The 23,271-nt window shown below is 38.5% G+C and overlaps 1 protein-coding gene across 10 annotated transcripts in view; it reads right to left on the bottom strand.

Annotated features, from left to right (window-relative positions):
- tead1b (TEA domain family member 1b) overlaps positions 1–23,271 on the bottom strand; it is a 58,805-nt gene that overhangs the window by 24,762 nt on the left and 10,772 nt on the right. For 7 of the 10 annotated variants that reach the window (XM_054770419.1, XM_054770424.1, XM_054770429.1 and 4 more), the window contains exons 3-4: positions 15,358–15,610; positions 2,335–2,399 (exon numbers count right to left, since the gene is read on the bottom strand). In XM_054770419.1, the coding sequence (XP_054626394.1) occupies positions 2,335–2,399; positions 15,358–15,514 (222 nt within the window). In that variant the 5' untranslated portion in view covers positions 15,515–15,610. Of the gene's footprint in view, positions 1–2,334; positions 2,400–15,357; positions 15,611–15,713; positions 15,772–18,342; positions 18,394–23,271 lie in introns of all 10 variants that reach the window. The other 3 variants (XM_054770421.1, XM_054770420.1, XM_054770422.1) reach the window with 3 other exon arrangements.

Here is a 23,271-nt window from a genome sequence, read left to right as displayed (position 1 = left end):
CATCTTAGTTAATTACTGTTGTGATTGTACCATTTCTGGAAATTACTTTCTTCAAGCAGGCTTCTGACTGGTTAAAGGACAGAGTGCAACCTGATTTGATGGCATGTACTTGACAGTATGTACGTACAAGAATATTCATGTGAACAACAATTTTTTTTAAAGGCATTGTTGTAGTTTCAATGCATTCTCCATTGTGAACAAAAGTTTGAAAAAATCCTGTGTGCACCTTCTTTGAGTCGAGGAGCGGAGTTACCGAGAAAACCTTTGTGAGTCTGATTAATCAACACATGCACACAGTGATCAAAGGTCACTTTAGACACCTGCATATTTCCTCCTCGAAGGAATGATGAGATCCTTATCACCATCTTTACTAATTAACTGGCTGTTAACAATTAATCCATTGTGTCATTTAAAACGTCATTTTAATTTATATACAGTGTTCCCTCGTTTATCGTGGGCGTTAAGTTCCCAAAATAGCCTGCAATAAGTGAAATCTGCGAAGCAGCCAACTTTATTTGTTTGCAATCATTATATATGTTTTAAGGCTGTAAAACTCCTCACGATACACTTCATGCACTTTTCTCAGACAGGCATTAACATTTTCTCACATTTCACTTGTTTAAACACTCTCAAAGTTTAAATTGTTTTTGAATTTTAATGATCAATCTACTAGGTTGGACACAAAAAATCATTAAGTGACTCACACGTATTCACTCCTCTGACCGTGCCTCATCCTGGCGTCGTTCGGCTGTAGCGTTTTTGTATCATTGTTAAAACATATTGATCCCGTCGTCCTCCTCCTCCTCGTCCTACTCCTTGAACTGAAGATTTGTTTAGCCGGTTAGCTTCTTAGTTAGTTTGTTTTCTAGCGACTATTGACCACAACAGGAAACAGCACAAAGGAGATTGATTGACAATGGACTACAACCAATCAGGACACAAAACACAATGGGCGGGTTCTTCTTTAGCCAATAAAGACTGCTATGGCTCTATATTTAGCCGGCTATTGTCTACTGTGGGTTGCTAACATGATCGTACAGGCACATAAACACAGAGGAGGTGGAGCTGCTCATGTCTTCAACTCTCACATGAGTATACAACACCCTCTACAGCAGGGGTGTCAAACTCGTTTTCATTGAGGGCCACATGGCAGTTATGGCTGCCTTCATAGGGCCACTTGTAACTGTTATTATATATGAATATAAATATAACCTCATGATATTATTACACAATTGCCCGTGCTTTTGATTATTATATTTTTACTAACAAAGTGATGGATAACTTGCTTTGAATTGAGAAGTGAAGTGAACATGTCAAGGTGACAAGCAGACATTCAGGGATTTATTTTTGATAACAAAAAATGCTTGGAACATCTGATCAGATGATATTGAAGTTTAGAAAAACTTCATGCAGTACAATTTTTCAGTCAAAATGAAAGAATAAATACATTTAAAAGGAAAAAGATGAAGTGCATTATTGACACACATTATTCCCAGGCTTTTGTGGGCCTTGAGTTTGACACATGTGCTCTACAGTAACAGACACACACAACAGAGCACCAATAGATTACAGAGAACACAATGCTCATTATACGCTGTTAAAAAAAAGTGTGTAAAATTGCACTTTAAAAAATCTGTGATACAGCAAATCCGCGAAAGGTGAATCGCGATGTAGCGAGGGAACACTGTACTCACAACATTAGTACTAAATTCTGTGTTTGTGGTGTTTATTTTGTAATGATGAATTGCGTCATTTGCAGAAGAGATGCAGTCTGTAATTCATCACTTTGATTCAGAAATATGAGCTCATCTCTGTGGTCAAAGCTATGTTTGCAGCCTGCAGAGGACAGGATGCACTCCCCAACATAGACAAAAGTAAATTCTCTTTGGTTAGAGACTGTACCAATGTATTAAGGCCTAGACTTCCCCCCCATTAATAAAGACTTCTACCACAGCCAAGTGCATGAACCCTGTGATTTACTTTATGAGGACAAGGAATATTTTCAGTAACAGTGGTTAGTTTCTTTTTACATGACATCTCATTGATGCCCATAAATGTATCATGTACCACTGATTTATTGTATGAAATTAAAGGCCATGTTTGGAGCAAAGGGTGGTCATGAGTTCAAAGATATTTGAGGGAGGTAATTTATAATTTGTAAAAAGGGAAACTGATTGATATGTCCTCCTACAGATTCACTAGAACTAAACCTCTTATGTGCGTGTTTGAAAGCGGAACTAAGAGTGACAATTCCAGAGACGTCTAAATCCAGGGACATCTGGTCATGCAACATGGCTGTGACAGAGGATTAGTCAGCCCCATCCCTCATCTTACCTGCTTGCGAGTCCTCGTCTTCCCAGTCCGAAGCTTGATGTACCTGGCAATCAGCTCATTGCGACCTGCAGGAAAAGGAACATGGAATGGAAAGAGCTGAGGGCCACGTAGTGCGTAGTAATAAAGGGGGCTTTGATAGACTTTGCTTAATATTATCCAGTAAGAGTAATGCATTTCACATTTATAATGCACAATACATTAATATAGCCTTAATGAAACAGGTTCTGCTTAAACCGAAAATGAATACCAATGGGATGTCTATGTATTTTTAACAAACCGAATGTACTGACATGGAAACCCTATGCAGTATTAACATGAAAAAACAGCTCAAGCAGCACAGCCTCTCAAATTAATCTAATTCAATCTCATTCTCTTCAAAGCCCAACACGTTGAAAGGAAACAGACATAGCTGTTCATAATATTACAGAAAAGTAACTAGATACATTGGGTTTAAAACAGCTCTAACTAAATTCTAATTAATGCACAGCTTTGTACAGATTTCCAATTAACAATGGCTCTAAACATTCTTGTGCCCTCAGGTCTGCTCTAATTGTTGTCGCAATACATGTGACCCCTGCTTAGCCCTTTCATATGTTAATAACATGCCGCCAAACAAAACTATTAGTCAAATTATAGGTAGGGAGGCTTTAATTATGTGTCCAGCTGTAGCCAAGCAATGCCATGCTTCTAATCTACTATTCTATGAAATGTTCAACCCCCCCACTGTCGAAATCACGAGAAGATTTTTGTTCCTTCACTTCATTATCAAATATCTTACTTTTACCAGAACCCACTAGGAAACCTCAACATACCAAATAAATGCTAATACAATATGCACGATAGGAGTGTCAGAAGATCTCGCGAGATAAAAACAATGACAAGATTTCTTGTGCAGAAAAAAACAGGCCGTCTCATGGACGCCCTGGGACGATAATAGATAAATTAACACCTCACACAATAAATGAAAATGAACTTGATAATTGTGCCAGCCTCAATACATTGCCTTGTGCATGTGTCTGTTTTCTGCATCTCCCGCCTCTAAACAGGCAGTAATTGGTTGGTTTCAGCACCTTGACACGTTTGTTCTACAGAACAACGGAATGAACAGAGTGAGCCCATTTGTCAGTCATACAGTCTCTTTGTCTCGGTGGGTGGAGGAAGGGCATACACACAGAGTGCAGAAGAGTGTAATGCAGTACAAATTATAGTAGTAGATTGCAATATACAGTATGTCATATATTTTTTGTATTTTTTTCATTGTACTTCAAGTTGAAATTGTGTCCTCGCAGACTCAATCTCCTGTTTCGTCTCGTTTCGTGCCACACTTAATACACAACAAAATATATAAATTCAAATTCAAATATTCCAGTTTGTAAATGCAAAATACTATGTGGTAGCACCAGATGCAGATTAAACTATTTTCTTTGTGATTTCTATAAAAACAAAAATAAGAAAAGAAACACTCACAAAATGTGGATATACATGCCTTGTGTTGGACGGCAATGAATTCGAACATCTAAGTGAATGACAGTGTATTTTTAATTTTGTGGTTAGGCCAGCTTTGGTGCAGACAGCCATGTGACTCTCCTGGCAAATAAACAACATCTGGGGATTTGCAGCGCCAGCTTTCCTGTGCAGTAAACTTTAGCAGATGGGTAAAGATTGCAATAATTCAGACACTGTGGAAACGTAACATGACAATACAGGCATTCAAGCAACCTCCTGATTCCGAGATCAAAGCACACAAATGGCCAACTGAAAGCTTGTTTGCTATTGAATAATTCATTCTTTTCACTAGACTGGGGGGAAAGCTCACTGGGTTCTATGTTTGCACAGCAAAATAACAATGGCTTAAAATTTTCTGAGATATACAGTAGGTCTGTTTTTCCCACCTGAACTCTATGAGGTACAAAACTGGTCCACAAATATTAATAACAATGTAGTGCAAAACATGTTTCCAATCAGAGAATACAAAAGCGTTGCATGGTTAAGGAAGCAATGACATTGCTTTGTTGTGACAGAAAGTTTAAAGTTTAAAGTAGGGCTCAGCAACCTATGGCTCGTGAGCCATATATGGCTCTTTTGATGTCTACATCTGGCTCTCACACATGCATTTTAATTCATCTATCCATTTTCTACCACAATGTGGATGGCTAGAGCCAATGCCAACTGTCCTTACTATATTTTCTGGGTCAGACACCAAAACACGATTATAATTGGATAATGCGGTAGCCTTCCGTGTCATTGAGAGAAGTAAACTTCCCGCCTTCAGTCTGTCAGCTCGCCAATTCTGCAGTGCAAACACTTTGATGAAGAAGCAAGTAAAATAAAAGAAGGACGAACAAACCAAAATTTCCTGATGAGTTGACTTCTAGTTTCTAGTATTAAAAACAGTACCAAAGAATGCTAAGAGCTTTATATTTTTACCTAATAGTAAATATATAAAAGTTTTTGTGCAGGATAAACCTATGGAATGCAGTCAATTCAGATTCTGAATATAACTAAATGTATCTTAAACCTTCCCAAACACATTTATCAATTTCAGATTTAAAACAGACAAGATATAGAGTATTTGATTGCATATATTAAAGCCAAAAAAAACTAAAAAATTGTCAACTTTTGTATTGACAAATAGTAGGTACATTTTTTTGGCTTTCTTCACTACTAAGGGAAAAAAACAGATGACAAGTAATAGCTGATATAGTATCTAATAATTCATATGAATGAAAATCTGGTCAACCACGAAAACAAAGTATGTGTGATTGAGCTTTCGGTGGGATTTTGACTTGGATTAAAAAAAAAGGCACCACTGAAGAAAACAACCATGAGGCCTAGCTGTCATAAATTGTTATTAACATAGTCCAATGTCCTTGCTGCCTTAAGTGTTAAGCTTTTTTTCCCCAATAAGACCTTTCTATGCTTTGTGGGTGAATTCCCAGGGTTAAATAAAGTCTTGCTGTGGGACCAAGTCTTGAAGAGGCCTGAGAAAATTAACTCTTTAAAGGGGTGTTCTTGCACTTAAAGCAGCGGGAAAAGGATTAGATATTTATTGTCAGATCTGCAGGATTTATGCTGTTCAGCAGCTGGAGAAGGCTGCCAGAATGAATAGAATTATCCTGAATAAATACCAACGCCTCTGGAAGATCTAGGAAATATGAATGGCACTCCACTTGCATCTCCACAAAAGGATGGTGGCTCAACTTTCACTAGTCCATCCCCAAGTAGCCGATTCCTCATTCAGTCAGGAATCCAATTTGGCTACCAGCATCCTTTCTCCAAGGAAGCTGTGACAGACTCCCTCTGTTGTGAATAACAATGAAGGGCATTGTCACATTTTGCAATGCCACACCCAACTTCCCATAACCCCCCCACAGAAGGTCACAGGTTTTTAAATTTACATTTTATAAGAGTTTCAACCATCCAAATTTCCCTGACTTTACATGGTGGTAGATGATGAATAAAGGTTGTTGGGTCCCTGCTGTTTTGCTGTCTTGAAATTCATTGTGTAACATAGCCTGGCTATTTTTGGCCAAGGCATTCAAATTAACTGTCTTGGCTGGGTCCTCTGAGCAGTAAGAACAATGCTTTACAGCTCTGCTGCTGTTTTTTTCTTTTCCCCTATTTTAAAAGCATCCATTTCCTGTAATAGCACTTTTTTTTCTAATGCAGGCACAACCACAGTCACATCTGGGCTAGCACTCCTCCATGAGACAGCACAGGGCCTGGCTGGGAATCAGCCTGCAGATAACCTGCAAGTGGTCTGTGGGTGTAGGGCTTCTAGCACTCTGCTCAACAGACAGACATCATAGAACGCATATGCCATAGTGACTGGCCTGTAGGCAAAAATCTATCAATAGCCCTCTTTTTTAAATCTTTAAAAAGAACCAGAGCTACAAACTACACACAAATAATTGAAACTGTCAAAATGAAGTTCCAAGCCTCTTAAAAACGGTTCTTCTCACATACCACTGCAATGGCTGATTCGTCTTACTGCTCAGTACAATATGAGCAATGCAGTTAATCAAATATCAATTACATACACACATTAATCTTACCAAGCAGATTCTAACATAAGTAAATCTACAGTATTAGACACTACACAACAATATCTAATTCCAGAAATAACAAAACAAACACCTTCCTACCCCTTATGTATTCTGTGTCTGTCAGGCATCTTGAAATGGTGAGCAGTTTTACTTTATTTTTGTTTGATTAAGCTTTATTATACAGTAGTTATCCTCTCTTTCCAGTTATAGGACAATTATGAATGTTAAAATGTTACTTAAAAGATGTTCTTACAGTTAATAAAGGCTTTATGATAGCAACAAGTTGAAAAAAAAATAAACTTACTCAAAAAAAATTAAGTAACTGACAAGTTTCTGATGGAGAGACTTAAATTTACAACATTTTATTAAAATTACAACAATGTGGAAGCCAACAAATATGAAATTGTATCAGATCAGGTTCTAATTAGTTGTTTGGATCCTATACATTCTCAGGGAAAGCACATTTGTATGTAAGTTATTCAGGAGAAAATAATCAGAACTAAACTAAATATGAAAGGTTGTTCCAGAAACTGTTTCCTGTGGGGTGGTGGTGGTTTTATTACCCAACATAATAACAGGTCAGGGTAATTTAGACCCCAGGCCACTCCGGGTGGAAGTCAGATCAACTTATCATGACATCAGGCTCCATCCAGTGTTGGTAAAAGTGCGGATGGAGAAGACAGATTACAGGACCAGAAACTGCATGACGGTGTTACATTGACACATACAATGTTTTTCTTTTTCGGGTCCGTTCACACCAGTGACATGCGGTCAGGGGAGGCAAGGGAGGCAGAGCCTCATGTCATCATAAAAAAATAATAATATGAATATTGATAACATAAAATAAATATTAACATTTGTCCATTGAACTGTGTTGTAAATGTGTTTTCTTCGTTTTAAACATTTTCTCAAGTAAAAAACTGTATTTGCACATTACCTGATCAAATACAGGGCAGAAACCTAAGATGAGGCTGCGCCACCCGAGCCTACCTTCTGAGTGTGCAATCCTTCATAAATTGGTTTGGATGGGGTGTGTGTAGAATAAACTGCAGTGAAACACCCTACGATGAGGTGCACAGTACTCTGGCTCACCGTGAAGGGGGCGTACATGAGCTGGCAGGTGCTTGTTGGCTTCGTACAACAGTAAAACCACAAATTATTTTCAGTTTTATAACAAAAAAATAGGAAATGAGAAGTATTTAAAAAAATATTAACCTAAAGTGACTTGTTCTCTTATTTTTCTTGTTATCCTCTTAATGAGCAACCTGTATTAACATTGATTAGAGCACAATACAATACTTAAAAAAATAAAGTTAGTGTCTCACCAGCCATGAACCTTGCTGGTTGCTGGTTCACAATTGTCATCCAAAAATGTTTTTAAATTACTTGATATGGTATGGTTTATTTGTTTCAGACATGCTTGATAAGGAACATCTCATGGTTACATTTGACAATTCAACATGTCAGAAAAGGAGGAAAAAGCAGAGCTAATTTAATCCTAACTATACGTATATTGCTCAAAAATGACGCCATGTCAATAGAATTAACTGAAATGACACCCATGTATAAGAATGGACATAAAGCTGCAAACTTTCAAGTCATTCAGTGTCAGTCTGTACACTGTATCTGCAAGTCTATGTGCTGCTGAAGGAGCTAACATTTACGGTATATGCAATGAATGAAAATATTGAAAACCCCTCTTGAATAAGGCTCTGTGAACTAACATTGCGGCTGCTTAAACCTTCATGATAATTGACATATTTTGCTGTGAATTTTACTGACCATTTACTGACCATCCACAGCAAACATCAACTTTCCTTTAATATGCTGTGTTCAACTGTAATTAACAGCTCTTTAAAAATCCATTTTTTCCCCTCTGGACACCAAAAGAAATCAATACTTAACTCTGAAACGACCTTATTGAGCTGGCTAAAAGGCTTTATTGCAGGGGCTGGGCCAGGCACATTTGAGCTAATGTGTTAGTTGAACAGTGGGGGATTAAAGGTGAGGTGTTCTCTCAAAATCTTACAAGACATCACAAAGCAGCGGGGCACTAACCTGAGCTTTCCTGGAGACACTGAGAGGATTACAGCAGCAACGTCTGCTGAACTCTGCCTGCATTCAGACAGGGTTGGGGAGGCAAAGACAGCATCTTTATCACCCGGACTGGTCCAACCCATTCTGCTTCCTTTGCCGGCCTCAAACAAGGCTAAGAGCTGAAACCCGCGAGGCTCCACTCTGTGCAATATACTCACAGGGGACCAATTTGCACGGCCAGCCCTTGTCTGAATCACTCTATCAATTAGGAGCCACTGTGTTTATCATCACATACATTATTGTGGAGACTAGCCTGGTCATTGTGTTGAGCTGTGTCTCTCAAGAGAGGAGAGAGAGCGGTGAAATAAATGACTAGGGAAAGACGCCACAGTTGGACAGGCTGCTGGACTAATCTGAAAAGACGGCTGTAATTATGAGTCTCCCGAGGAATTGGCTGTGCAGCAAGTCCGATGTGTGAACACGGTACTAACAGTCAGGAAGTTGCACTGCCCCCTTTTCCACAACAAAGCAAGACACTGAGTCAAATCAATAGTTGCAATCTCTCAGGATCAATTGTGCATCCAAGCACAAAGGAAGACATGCTGACTGCAACTACTATGTATAAACAAAAAGTCAAACTTTGAGGCCATGATAATGAATTTCAACTTGTCTTGTGATTATAAGCGTGAGAACGTTGTCTGTAAACTTATGATAGAGAAAAATGATAGATATAGAATTCTGCAGTAGAGCGAGGTTAGTAACAATAAACCTGCCCGTAAAATAAGATAAAATGTTAAAGCATTAAAGTGGCACGGCATATGATTATTTGGTTGCTTTGTTGACAGGGATTCTGTGCAGTGTTCAGAGACACTTGTCACTTGTCATCAAACAGCATAAGAAATAGATGGCAGACTCTGTTAGCAGTGTATAGTCGCTGTGCTCGAGCCAAGAGAATAACACTAGCATTCAGATGCCATTCATATGCTGATTACACAAAATGGTCCCTACAGTGTGAGATGATCTCATCAGAATAAAAGTGTTTCATCAATGGAATATGATGTAATCAGCAAGAGACTTGTGATTTCTTGAGCGGAAAGTGACACTGCGTCTTTAAGAGGACTTGCTGTGTTTTAGTCAAACAAAAGCAGCCAACTGGGAACATGCAACCTGAAACCAGAAGCCTGGCTCCAAGGGCCTCACACACAGACCTCACAGCTGGGACACACCCCATGTACTAATTCAGACAGGCAGCGGCTTGATATCCAACACTCAGAGCAAACAACCTCCAACCAGACTGATCCTCTCAAATACAAAAACTCACATATATCTGCAAATAGGTTGAAACAAATACGAATCTTAAAAAATGTGCCCAACATTTAACAGTGAAGGTGTTCAACGTCCAGAAGATCTCAATTAACAAAGAGAACCAAATGAACATAAATATGCAAAAGGCTCATTTGATAAATGAACCAAACATTTGGTTATTTTATTATCAACTCAAATGAGTCGGGTTACAACATGGCTGCATGGAGTGCTGCTTGCAATTAAATGTTTCAAAAACAGTATGTTCTAATGTCTAATGACAGCAGGTTCTAATGACCCTGCAATGTGTGTTGCTGGTGAAAAACTACAGATTGTAAATCAATATAAGTATCTTGGATTAGTGACAGATTCAACCTTTCTCTCAACCTTTCCATTCAAAAATGTCAACAAAACGTGTAAAAAAAAAAAAAAAAGAATCAAGCTTAATCTTGCTCATTTTCGCTCAATCAGAAATGTAATGCAAAATTGTATACGTTCACATTCAATAATTTTTTTCCATTTCAAGTACTGTATAACTAGTTGGTCTCAGGCAAGTCATACTACAATGAGACCACTTGAAATACTTTTTAAACAAGCCATAAAAGTCATGGACAAGACATTATCATCATTGTACAATTGTAAAAAAGTATAGATTTTTAAGTTGGACAAAATTTAACCTAAATTTTCAAATTTATGCTTGTTGTATAAGGTAATACATAATCTAGCTTCAGTTCCTCTTGCAGTTTTTACCAACCAAAAAAATACCAATTAGCGTGTAACAAGAGAAGAGGAGACTGTTTTGTCCCTGTGCGTAAAAACACATTTAGTCAGTCAGCCTGGTCTGTCTATTAAACGATTAACAACATTTAAAGCATTCACTAAACATTTAAAGTAATGGCTTGTTAACACCTACACTTGTCAGCATTAAAGGTCTGCACCTGTTCTTTTAATTGTTATATTGTTATATTTGCCATATTGCCTGTTTTATTGTTGTGCTATTTTTCTATATGATCTTTTTAACATTTCTCTGATGTTCTTATTGTTCTATTCCGCGTGTACTCTGTGGTTGTATTATTGGTTTGTCTTATTGTACTTACAGTATGTATTTTACTGCCTTTCTAATATCATGGCCAGGGGACTGCAGATGAAAAATAGCTTCTTGGCTAATTGTGGCTTTTTGAACTCATGTATTAGCATGTGTTTTATGAAACTGCATTGTCCCCTACAAATAAACTAATCTGAATCTGAACTACACCACACTTAAAATTCCACAAAAAAATGCATTAGCTTTCCATCACAATTATTCAAAAAAAAGCCATCCGAGTCAGCGTCAATGCTGCTTCTACACAGAGCTTCTCGCTTCGTTACCGGTGGAAGATTGAGAACGCACAAGCGTCATGATCTGATATGAAAATTGGAAGCACAGATCTGCCCCCTAAACAGACTACTATGAAGTATTTAGGCACTATAGAATACATCATGCAGATCCTTTAACTAGAGATCCATTGCTGCCAAGTTTAATTACTTGCATATTTTGAGGGGCACATACTTTAGTTAATGAGCCCAACATAGAGGGAATGTCAATTTAGCAAAACAAGGACAGAGCTAAAATAATAAATAATAGCTAAAGTATCTATGATATGAATAGTTCTATTAGTTTGTTTCACTTTGCCACAGCATGGAAACCAAAGACTGTTTAATTTAATTTACCTCATTTAATTTACCTCAGAACCAAGATCAGATCACAAACATTGCTTAAGCAATGTCCTTCACCTGGTGACTCATTTGTATAAAACAACAGCTACATAAGTGTGCATAATTTATTTCCTATACATTCCTGACCAAAATAATTTCAATATTACAGTGAAAACTCAAATACAGTTAATGCTTTACGTGCCCATGTAGCAAACTGGAACACTGGAAAGAGACAAAACATAAAAACCACCTGCTGTAGCCCAGCAAAATATACTAGATTTGGACACATGCTCTGAGCATACGGTGTGTCGCTACGGAGCTCAGAAGAACCGGAGTATAAAGCTGGAGGAGCCACCTGGCAAGGTCCAGCAAGGTGCACTGTATTCGGGCACACGCTCCAAGGAGCCGGTGTTACGCTACAGAGTCTCTGGCAAACGTTTTGCACTTTTCAAACACCGCAGCTCTGGCAGCCCAGCTCCTATCAGGTAACTGATAAGGTTTTCTGTGTGCTCGATGTTTTTTCACCCTCATCACGGAGGATTTGGTACAACTAGCACGCGAAATGTCTACCGAGTTAAAGTTAATGTTTGTTTGCAAGTGAGTTCAGCGGAAGTGACGACAGGCCATTAACACCACAGGCAGCAGAAAAAGCGAGCATTTCATTTGCTCACCCGCACAGTACGGGTCATCTCACCACATTGGAGAGTTGTTTTTTTAATGATCGGTTATCTGAGCTATTTTTAATGTTATCGGATTTATCGGTATGACGTCATAATCCCCTCATATCAGCCTGATAATTATCGGTCCGATAATTATCATGCACCTCTAGAAAAATTTAGTTCCTAGCCGCTTATTTTATGCTTACTGTCTTTTTAAACCCTATATGTATAAAGACATTCCTGTCAGGCTGAAAGGCAATGTGATGCAACTTTTGAGACAGACATACAAATATGTGTGTGAAAACAAGACAGTCTTACACTGATGGTGAGGGAACCAATGAGGTATTATTCAAGGGGTGTGTGATGCCTCTCCGACAATGAAGTTTCTCACACGCCATGAATGCAGGTGACTCGAGGAGCCTGAGCTGATCCCAGAATTCCCAATTATCTTCCCAGCAGGGAGGATCAGGTCTGCACGCTCTGTCTCAGAGCATTCTCGGCCTGGTGATACAAGCCCCACAGGAGCATAGAGCTGGGCCATCAGGGCCAAGCCAGGTCTACTCATTATATGCAACTCATTCTTAGCATCTCTGCAAAGCAAGTGCCACTTAGTTCCCACAGGAGGGGTCTGGGTCGGATCACTGACCAGATGGCGGGGGGAAAAAAAGTTGTGATAGGAAAAGCTTAACAATAAAAGACAAGCAAGCACAGTCACATCAAACTGGCAGCGTGCCTAAAACCTGAACAATAGGCACATTAAATTATACATACATTTTTTTTATTGCCTTTAGAACATTGTACATTGTCACTAATAAATAAACTATAGATGTATTGGATAATATGTTTAAGATCAACTGCCAGATACTGATGTTTATGTTTATGGTCAACCAAAAAAAACACTGTATGGCTGTACAGTATACAGTATGTAATATTCATTTGCATATTGACGGAACAGAAATCTGCTGATACCTTTCGCGAACAGTAACACAAAGGCAGCCATGCCAATGAGCTTGCAAGGCAAGTACAAATATATAACTTGATGAATAAACATACAATTTGTGTGAAGCGTGTTGTTTCATTTATCAACTCTATTTCTGGAATAAATGAATGCGGTCTAGCACAGCAGGTGAACTGTGCAAGTGCTTTGGCTTGGGCCAGTGCCCCTTATTTTTCTTGCTTTTTAAAAATATTCTTCCAAATAAGTCTTGCCATGGCAAATGCTAGGTGAATCATTACTCTTTGCAGATGTAGCATCTGCCACCCCAGTTACAATCAGCCTCATAGACTGGGCACTTTGCCAGTCAACACAAATCCCAGTATATGCGAATCACTTCAGGTAAACACCACAATAAGCTAAGAAGCAAAAATTAGAAATTGTGTGTACTGCAACAGAGTTGCTATAGAGACTGTTGCTAATTAACTGCGCTCTAGCCCTGGATGACAAAGGGCTTAAGGGCACTCAGGGTGACTCCTCTTGAGATGAGCTCTGTGTTTGAAACATGCTGCTATCCCTAGAGTCTCAACTACAAAATACCAGTCTTCTTGTAGGCAACTTTCATCTCAGATGCCATGAGAGGTTGTGTGACTCCCTCTAAGCCCTATAAATCTAGATTAAAGCACCATCTCAGACACAGCATGGTTCGCAGAAACTTTTCCCCAAAAGAAAAAACACCATCTTTAGTGCCACAAACATATCAGTGGTTACTAACCAATGGCATTCTAAACGAGCCTATGCCATTTGCCTCGTATTAATGAAGGGACAACTTACAGATGATAGTACTGTATTATATTTCAGATCTTCATTGAGAAAGTAGATTATACTGTATAAGTAGTTGTTTTCCCCCCCAAAAAGGACAGTTTTTATTGGGCCATCAGTTGTGGAATTTTAACGGTTGTCAAGCGGCCACATACTTTCAAAGTAAACAGCTTTTTCATTCACATTTTTTGTAAGAAATTTATATTTTGTTTCCTTCATATTAATCTATATGTACAGGGTATTGGTGTTATTGCAAAACATTGCATAATTTTGGTTTTCAGTTTTTGTCCTGGGGATGAACCAAACTTCTAATTTGTGTCTTGACCTGCAAAAGCTTGGGGAAGCTTTGCCTTTTGAGCAATGTACTGAACTGACACAAACCGCTCTGGGGCACTGTTAAAGGGCACCCTCACCCTTACTTACTACATTCATATCACATTCAAAAACATTGTGTAAGATCATAAAGATCCCGATGCTTTAAGCCATGTCAGTCTGTATGTGGGTGGGAACATTGGTGGAGCAGACAGTGGAGTAACTCCTGGCTTAGCCCAAAGTGGCATTCAAGGGGCTTCATTGCAACTCCTACAATTTACATTTTGTTTGGCTGGAGGGGTCACATGGCAGCTGCAAATGAATGCTTTGTGGAGCTTTCTGCCTTCACTTGACACTGACAGCCTGCGAGACAGTCCAAATCCTCCGAAAGAAAATATTCCTTCTTTCCATGACATCACCCAGCCAGGGATTGGGTAAAGGAGGGAGGAGAGGGGGCACAGCTGGTGGCAGCCACAGAACCATCTGCCACTGACTAATAGTTCAGGCTGCTTTACTTAAAAACACTTCAACATCTGCACAGCTGCCACATGGTATTTTGAGACTGACTGTCATGTAGGACCACTGATCCTATTTACCATGTTACTTTAGCTGATTCTGATTTTTTCTCAGTTAAATAATTTTTTTTTACATGTATAAGAATTATAATAATATACATTTACTGATTTAGTGTGACACCTTTACTTTCCTAATGAAATTAATAAAAGTACAGCTATCCCTTCAATAAACACTAAAACAGACCTATACCTAAAAATCAAATACTGTGCATTTCTCTAAATGTGAACATCCGCATCCCAAGATTTTTATCATTAAGGCTTTGCTCGTTTCATTGCTGATGAAAGGGAGCAGAGGCAGATAATTAAACACTGTGGCGGTACTTTGTATGCATTTATTGTCTGATAATCACGCTGGAAAAGGTAGCTCCTTGTTGGTGTACATCTTTAAGTGGAGTCTGTTTTTGTTAAACAGGTACAATGGCATCGTCAAGGCTTAGGTGACGACAGTGGATTTTTTAAAAAGAGATTGTGAAACAGCCATTACTCATGGTGATGACAAAAAAACAGAAAAACCTTCAATTCTCCCCACCATCTAGCTACTTTGCAAATAGTGTTTAGAAAATTAGCAACTTCTTTCCTTTTACTTATTCTGGATAATACCAAAACAATACATGAGAAAAACAATGCAGATTTCTACTTACCATACATCTTCCCCTCATCTGACAGGATGATCTTCCGACGTCCACAGGGAGGGTAGATGGCCAAGGCCTCCTGGAAGCTCTGTTCGATGTCAGGACTCCACACCCCTTCTGCATCATTGTCCACGGGCTTGTCTGCCGTGTCGCTCATCCTCTCCATGTCCTCGGCAGGGCTCTCGCTGCCGCTCCAGCTACTGGGATCAATTTTGGCTGTTGGGATCTCCAAGCGGACGCCTGGAGCAGACTAGGGAGAGATCTGGAAAATAAATCAGTATAATAATAAATAAATCAAACCAAAAAAATGTAATTCAGAGCAGAAGACATTGAGGGATACAAATGAAATAAAAGACTATACATACCCACATATGGTATCGTGTATAGTGCAATGGCTGTGGTTGGAATCTCTTATGGACGTAACTGATTTAAATGAGGGGACATTCAGTAAACAATTAAGTTAAAATACACTGTGTACAAACAAATTATGAAACAGAACAACAGGCTATGCCTGGGCAACAAATTGATTCTTCCAAAAACAAAAGCTGTTTATCGTCAACGTGATTTGTTTTTCAACTGCAGCCACCACCTGTACATCATCTTGCCTACAATGACAGCTGTAATAATAGAAGACATTGCAGACATGGTTTCGTATTGTATGCTACAAGGAATTCTGTCACTAGCCTATTGCAACACAAATACTGTACCGTTCTAGTTTACTGACACTAGTAAAATGAAAATCCAAGGCCATAAAAGAATGTTTATCTTGATGCCGTGGCAGCAAAAGCACCCGTCTCAGTCCAGTATATAGCAGTTGAATTGCTGATGTATTGCTTTAATTTGTGAGGGGAGCTGACCAACCTGTACACACAAGTTTAGAAACTACTATCAGAATTTACTTACTTATGACAGTCCAGATCAAAATAAAAGAGGCTGCATTAAACATTAAGCATGCTTATGTTTATGTCAATAGTCCAACTACTAATGCTCTGATCCATTAGACAATGTTCTACTTCCAACAACTCTTGAACAGGTTTGATTCTTTTTACTTTATCACCCTTTAAGTGGGAATAGTACAATGTTTCTTTCAGCACGTCAGTTCATGAAGAGGGTAAGTGTGCAAGCCGTTTAGGAGGGAAAACTCGCTGTGAGCGGAGACCGCGTTTCTGTGCAAACTGCTGACACTGCAAAAGTAAGCATAACTGAATTACTGAATATAATACTTTTTATTGAAGAATGAATAACACAAGTCCAGGTCAGGTCAGGCAATTATTAACAACAACAAATAAATAGCCCTTTAAAAAAATACGGCTTACTCACAAAGTAGAAAGACGCAACAATTACAGAAACTTTGTTCCAAAAAATACAACCGAGAAGTCTATTAGTACTGGCTGTAGGTAATGTACAGCTCACACACAGTGACATGCGGTCAGCGGAGGCAGAAAAATACAAAAACTAACACAGTAATAACATAAAATATATATTCATGTTTGTCCAGTGAACTGTATAAGTAATTTATTTTCTGAACGATTACAATCATTTTTAACATTTCAAGTAAAAATCGCTGAATTTGCAGATTTTCTGATCAAAAACAGGGTGAAACCTTGGGTGAGGCCACCATGAACGTGACTTCTCGGCTTAATGCGCAAGCCCCGCTTACCGTCTGAGTGCACACTGACGGCCTGTCCGCACGGAAATGTTCCTGGGATTTTTTGGGGGGCGGGTTGAAAAAAAATTGTGTCTACACTGTGACAGATTAGTAAATAGTTGCATCCAGAGAGGTTCTTATCACTGGGTGAAAATGTAATATATAAGTCACACCTGCCAGTCGCGCTGTGAACCGACATGCAGACAGAACCATGTGACACCAAAACTAGAGAAGATGAAAGAACACATGCGCATAAGTCCGTTGTCTTCCGCTTTCCAAGGCTTGCCTAGACTTTTGAAGAAGTACAATTACTTCCACGAGTCATTTTGGAGTTTGAAACAACAAAAAATCAGGAGAACGTCGACCAGGGTGAGTCATGCCCGTCAAAATAGTCAGATATTACAGTATGTTGGCTTTTCGTCAAAGCTCACTTCTGGACATGTGTCGACGAAGTGTCGGTGACGTCATTGTTTTCAGAAAGAAGCGGGTCGCTTGTCTACACGGAAACAAGCCGGCGTTTTCAGACTTTCCCACTCTGGAAGCCATTTTCAAAAAATACTGTTTCCGGGCACCCATAAAGCCATTTCCGTGTGGATAAAAGATAGAAACAATAAAATACTTGTCGTTTTGACCTGAAAAACCCTCAGTTGTCTCATGGCACCTACTAGTTTCTTTTTGTCAGCATGTCGCCAATAATAGAATGTTGCACAAATATTTATTATACACCATGACTTTCTACAGCCATGTCTTTAATGTAAGTGTGATGTCATTATTCTTGTTTATCCGACAATAAAATACATAGAAATTTCATACGAGAGACACTTGCAGTACCGCTTCATCCTGAAGGGGTGGGGGCGTGTGTGAGCTGGAAGGTGTTTGCAACTGATTTCCTTCCACAGAGGAAAAGCCAGTGTTATTATCAAATTCTATCCATCCATCTTCTATGCCGCTTATCCTTACTAGGGTCACCGGTATGCAGGAGCCTATCCCAGCTGACTTCAGGCAAGAGGCGGGGTAAACCCTGGACTGATCGCCAGTCAATCATAAGGCACATATAAAAAGAACAACCATTGACTCTCACATTCATACCTATGGAAAATTTTGAGTTGGTGTTTTTGGAATGTGGGAGTAAACCGGAGAACCCGGACAAAACCAACGCACGCACGGGGAAAACATGCAAACTCCACAAAGAGATGCCCAACGTAAATTCGAACCCAGATCTTCCCCATCTCCTGACTGTGTGGCCAACATGCTTATTATCAAATGCATTCAATACATTTTTATGTCCTCCTGAATAAATTAATTTTATTGACTGCCAAGATGGAGGATTATGTACCCAAACTCACCAGAAAGTGATCAGACTTGTCCTGGAGAAGGAAAGGCTGCATGTAATTCATCTAAAAATAAAAAGGTGAGAACACAAATGTTTTTCAGTTCATACAAAAAATAGGGCTGTCAAAAATAACTCAGAAAGAGTCCGTGCATCACCAACCATGCATCTCACTGCAAGTCACCTCTCAAACATTAGTTTCTTCTACACAAGCAAACCATCATTCTTCCTTACTTGTTTACACAGATAATACGTTCATATACAGTAGCAGTCCAACATTCTATGCTAGTTCTTCCCGTCTCTATGCAGTTTCTATAGAGCAGCAAGGCACAACAACAGAGCAACATTGCTGGCATGAGACACTGGTGTATAAGGAGCTATTGATTTGGACATTGAAGAAGAACCACGTCTCCTTCGTAATCCTTGAGACTCTGGTAATCGCACCAACTTAAAATCTACCGACTTCATGCTTTCTTTCATTTGTCTTTCACAGGTGGCTTCTGTTCTTGCCATATGAGGGTGTAATTGTGTAACACAGAAATGTAATAAACCCACCACAAGTTCAAGATTTCAGGATTTAGAGCCGTGTCGCAATATGGACATGAACAAGAATCGTTTTGGAAAATTGTTTGGATTTTTTTTAAAGTTAGATTACTATATAATGTGATGTGACAGAATGGTTAGTGTGAAAAGCCAGCACTAACTTACCTCATAACTAACTTATAAAAAGTTAGGTATTTTTAGAGGTATTTTTAGCAAACGCAATTGTGAAGTATTGAAACTACAGTTGAAGTGTAATCACATTGAGTCTTGTGAATGTTCATATCATGGCTGATCACATAGAAAAATGAGTGTATTTTTTTCAGTATTTAGAAGATCGAAAAGAGCCTGAGGGGAGCCCATATATTTTGTGAGCAATCGATTGTATTCAGTTAGTTGTGTATATTTTTGTTTGTTTATTAAGGTTTGTAAAGAAAATACCAAAGGTATTGCAAGCAACACAAAAATACAGACATTTCTACAAAATTGAGTGCATTACCTTTAGTCAAAAGCAAGACAACTAGATAAATAGAGTATATATAGTTAGATATTTTACTTTTACATGTTTTTTGTGTCCCTCCCTTTTCCCATTCATTCCATGTTGTGTAGCAAAGGTTCTTAAAGTATTTAATGTGCAATGTCGTGGATTTCTTCTACGTTACACTTTTCTGCAATCTGTGTGTATGCTAGCGGCCCAGCCTCCACCCACAAAGACAAAGAGACTGTATGACTCTAAAAAAGGCATCACTCCCTGCATGCTGCTGTTATATGGAACAAACGCGCCAAGGTGCTGAAACCAATGCACAGAGTGAATCCTCTTCCTGCCTGTTTGGAGTCGGGAGACAAGGAAAACAGACACTCATGCACATGGCAATATTAATTCATTAAATTAAAATATTAATTAATTTTATTAATTTATTTATTTATTTATTATCAGCCCAAGACGACTGCCCAAGAGACATTTTTTTCTCAACGAGAAATCTTGTCACATTTTAATCTCGATCTTGTGACATGAGATCTTGTGACACTCCTAGTTTGCAGTGGTACAGGATAAAGACGAGAAGTTCTAAGCATGTGAGGTTACATGCTGACACACATTTGCCAAGGCCCAAATGAAAAACAACGTGGATCTGTGCAATTCTCCAGAGCCACATCGAAGGGCTCTTATGTAGCTCATGCCCGTTTCCTCCATATACTGTAGTTATGAGGATATTGGATTTGGAGTTTTTTATGGAGTATTATCCTGCTTCAAACAAACATACATTTGACCAAACACACATCTTTTTGTCAAATAACTTAACATCCAACTAAAGTATATACTGAACTGTTAAGCTCATAAATATGTCACGTCTTGTTATTTTTGTTTTGTTGATTTGGGCTCTTTCACAAAGAAATCATTTTAAATGTAAGACATCCACCTTCAATAGATTAGTTGCTTTGCACCTATAAATGGCATGTTTCTGTTATAAGCTATTTGTGAGTTGTCAGTGAAGGGGTCTCTTAATGAGTACCATAGAATCTGGGGACTAATTGTGTTTGCCAGAGGAAGGTATGAATGTCACCTATTGAAACACTTGTGGCTTACAGGTAATTGCATATTTTCCTCTTTTCAGAGTGCACACCATAGAAATGGTCTTGGTTGTGAGATATGGGGGGGCAGGGTGGCCAGCAATGCAATAAGCGACAGTGGTAGCCAAGCAGCGGAGTAGCTGTGACATAGCATTATGGGAAATTACACTTACTGCGAGATTACTTAAACCACTCACCGAGCTGGAATCCAGCTCCTTAAATTAAGAGAACCCATTTCAACCATCAGACTGAGCAAGGTAATGAAATAGCAGATGAGAGGTCTCAAATGTAATTTTTCATGTGGAGTTCTTTTGTGCTGTTATCTCACAAGGTGCGATAATGATTCCATGAATGACTTTTTTCAACTCCATAATGGCCCCTGGTAGTTAAGGCCGCAATGTGTAAAACCATAATTGCCATGCAATTTCAAAACTTAACATTTTCCGGATGTTGTAAAGACATGATTATAACAGCAATGTCAAAAGTATTTCATTTTGAGCAATGTGCAAACAACCATGAGCATTCTGAATGACAGGTATAGCAAATTAAAAAGTTGTGGTAAAAGGGCCTTTGAAAGAGTATCTCTGAGGACCTTGAGATGCAGTTATGCTGTGAATGAATACAAAATAAACGTAGGTACATATTTTTGCAATTGCCTTTTGAATTTACCTTATTTACACATACAGTATTTTTCACAGGACAGTGTTAAATATGAATAAAAAGAATTCTATCCAAATCAAAAGGTGACCTGTTGACCTCATGCTTGCAAGTTGCATAAAAACAAATTACTACGGGTGTCACTAGACACCCAACTCACGAAACGATACGATGCACGAGATTGGGTCCACGAGAACAATACGAGACGAGATTTTAACATTAATTTAAAGGAATGTACATGAAAAAGTATGACTGGACAAACAAACTTTTTTATTTAAGCGTGTCACAAACCAATGCAGGTGCGTTTTGAAGTGTTTATTGGACCACAAATTGACTGTAAACTATATTATTGTCAACATTTTGAGAAAAAATAAACCACTGTTATATATACAGTATATATGTATATATACATATACAGTATATATATACATATATACAGTATATATATACATATATAGAGTATATATACATATATAGAGTATATATACATATATAGAGTATATATATATATATATATATATATATATATATATACACACACACACACACATATACATATATAATATAGAGTATCATAATAATGTAATATTTCCTTTTATATGTCATTTTTCACTATGTAAAGTTGCTGAATTGGCGTTTGTCACATGTATTTTCTCACAGGCAATACATACTCCCTGCCAAATGTTCTTGAAATGCTCGTTTACAACATTATACATATATTTAAACACAAATCTTTGTGTTTTTATTAGGGCTGTCAAAAATAACACATTAACGGCGGTAACTTAATTACTTAACTTACACCTTTCCGTTATGATGACAGACGGAGACAAGTGTAGCGTAAAGTGTGCGTAACTTAAGGTGCGGTTCCAATTTTGCCTCACGCACTGCCACTTCCATATTATACTGTATTATCATTCATAGTAGAGATGCCATAGTTCACAGTGTGTTTGGCTTCTGGCTGCCCTGTTGTCACGAGACAGATTTTCTCCGAACTAGAAATTTTGTCATGTTTTAATCTCGTGTGATCTCATGACACCCCTACAAACTACTGCTACACAATTCAAGAGAGAAAAACCGGATGGAAAATTCTGAATAAAACACATGGATAAAACTCTTGGTAACCAAAACTGGAGAAAGAAAACTCACAATGGTCACAGAAATAACTCGAAAGTGGCAAAAGTAATCTTTTTTTTTAATACTGGAATTTGCCAAAATGCATATTGACAAGTTCCACAGCTTCTGGGAGAGAAATCTGGATCTTTTCAGCTCTCTTTTTACAGACGCAAATATGAAGCATACAAAGAAAAGAGCACCATGCCAACTGTGAAACATGGAGGAGACTCAGTTATGTTCTAAGGCTGCTTTGCTGTATCCGACACAGGGTGTCTTTAAATTAAGCAGGTTACAATGGCATTTCATCAAGGCATCGTGGAGCCAATTTTGTGGCACAGTCTCAAAAGGTTTGGTCCAAGTTGCAGGTCTGTCAGGACAGAAACCCAAAGTAGTCAAGAATGACAAACATTGGACTACAGTGTTCCCTCGCTACATCGCGGTTCACCTTTCGTGGATTCGCTGTTTCGCTGATTTTTTTTTATTGCAATTTTGCATTTTGAACGTACACTGTGTTCTGCGTCCTTGTGTTGTATTAGAGCAATATGTATATCGGTGCTCTGTTGTATGTGTCAGTTATTGTATTTAGTACTGCTATCAGTAGAGGGTGTTGTCATGTGAGAGTTGAAAGACGTGTCCAGCTGGAGTAAAGATGTCGTCCCGCCATGGCTGTAGTGCGCCTGGAATATTGTAAATGAATCGTCAGTTACATGGAGGACAACAAGGAGTGAAATACTCCTACAGGAGCAATATGTTTTAACAAGTATACAAAAACGCTACAGCCGAATGGCACCACGACAAGGCATGGTCAGAGGAGTGAAATATGTGAGTCACTTTATCATTGCTTATGTCCAACTTTGTAGGTTGATCATTACAATTCAAACAAAATGTGAACTATGAGAGTGTTTAAACAAGAAAGAAATGTGAGAAAATGTTAATGCCTTTCTGAGAAAAGTGTATAACGTGTATGGTGGGGGGGTTTAGCAGCCTTAAAACATATATTAATACAGGTTGTAGGCCAAGCAACCTGTCAACAGGTGCCGGAATCTCATTAAGAGTTAGAGAAAGC

This window comes from Dunckerocampus dactyliophorus, chromosome 3 (genome assembly GCF_027744805.1).
Source record: "Dunckerocampus dactyliophorus isolate RoL2022-P2 chromosome 3, RoL_Ddac_1.1, whole genome shotgun sequence".
Classification (NCBI taxonomy): domain Eukaryota; kingdom Metazoa; phylum Chordata; class Actinopteri; order Syngnathiformes; family Syngnathidae; genus Dunckerocampus; species Dunckerocampus dactyliophorus.
The sequence above is the reverse complement of the archived record's forward strand: the minus strand, read 5'-3'. Positions and strand labels throughout refer to the sequence as shown.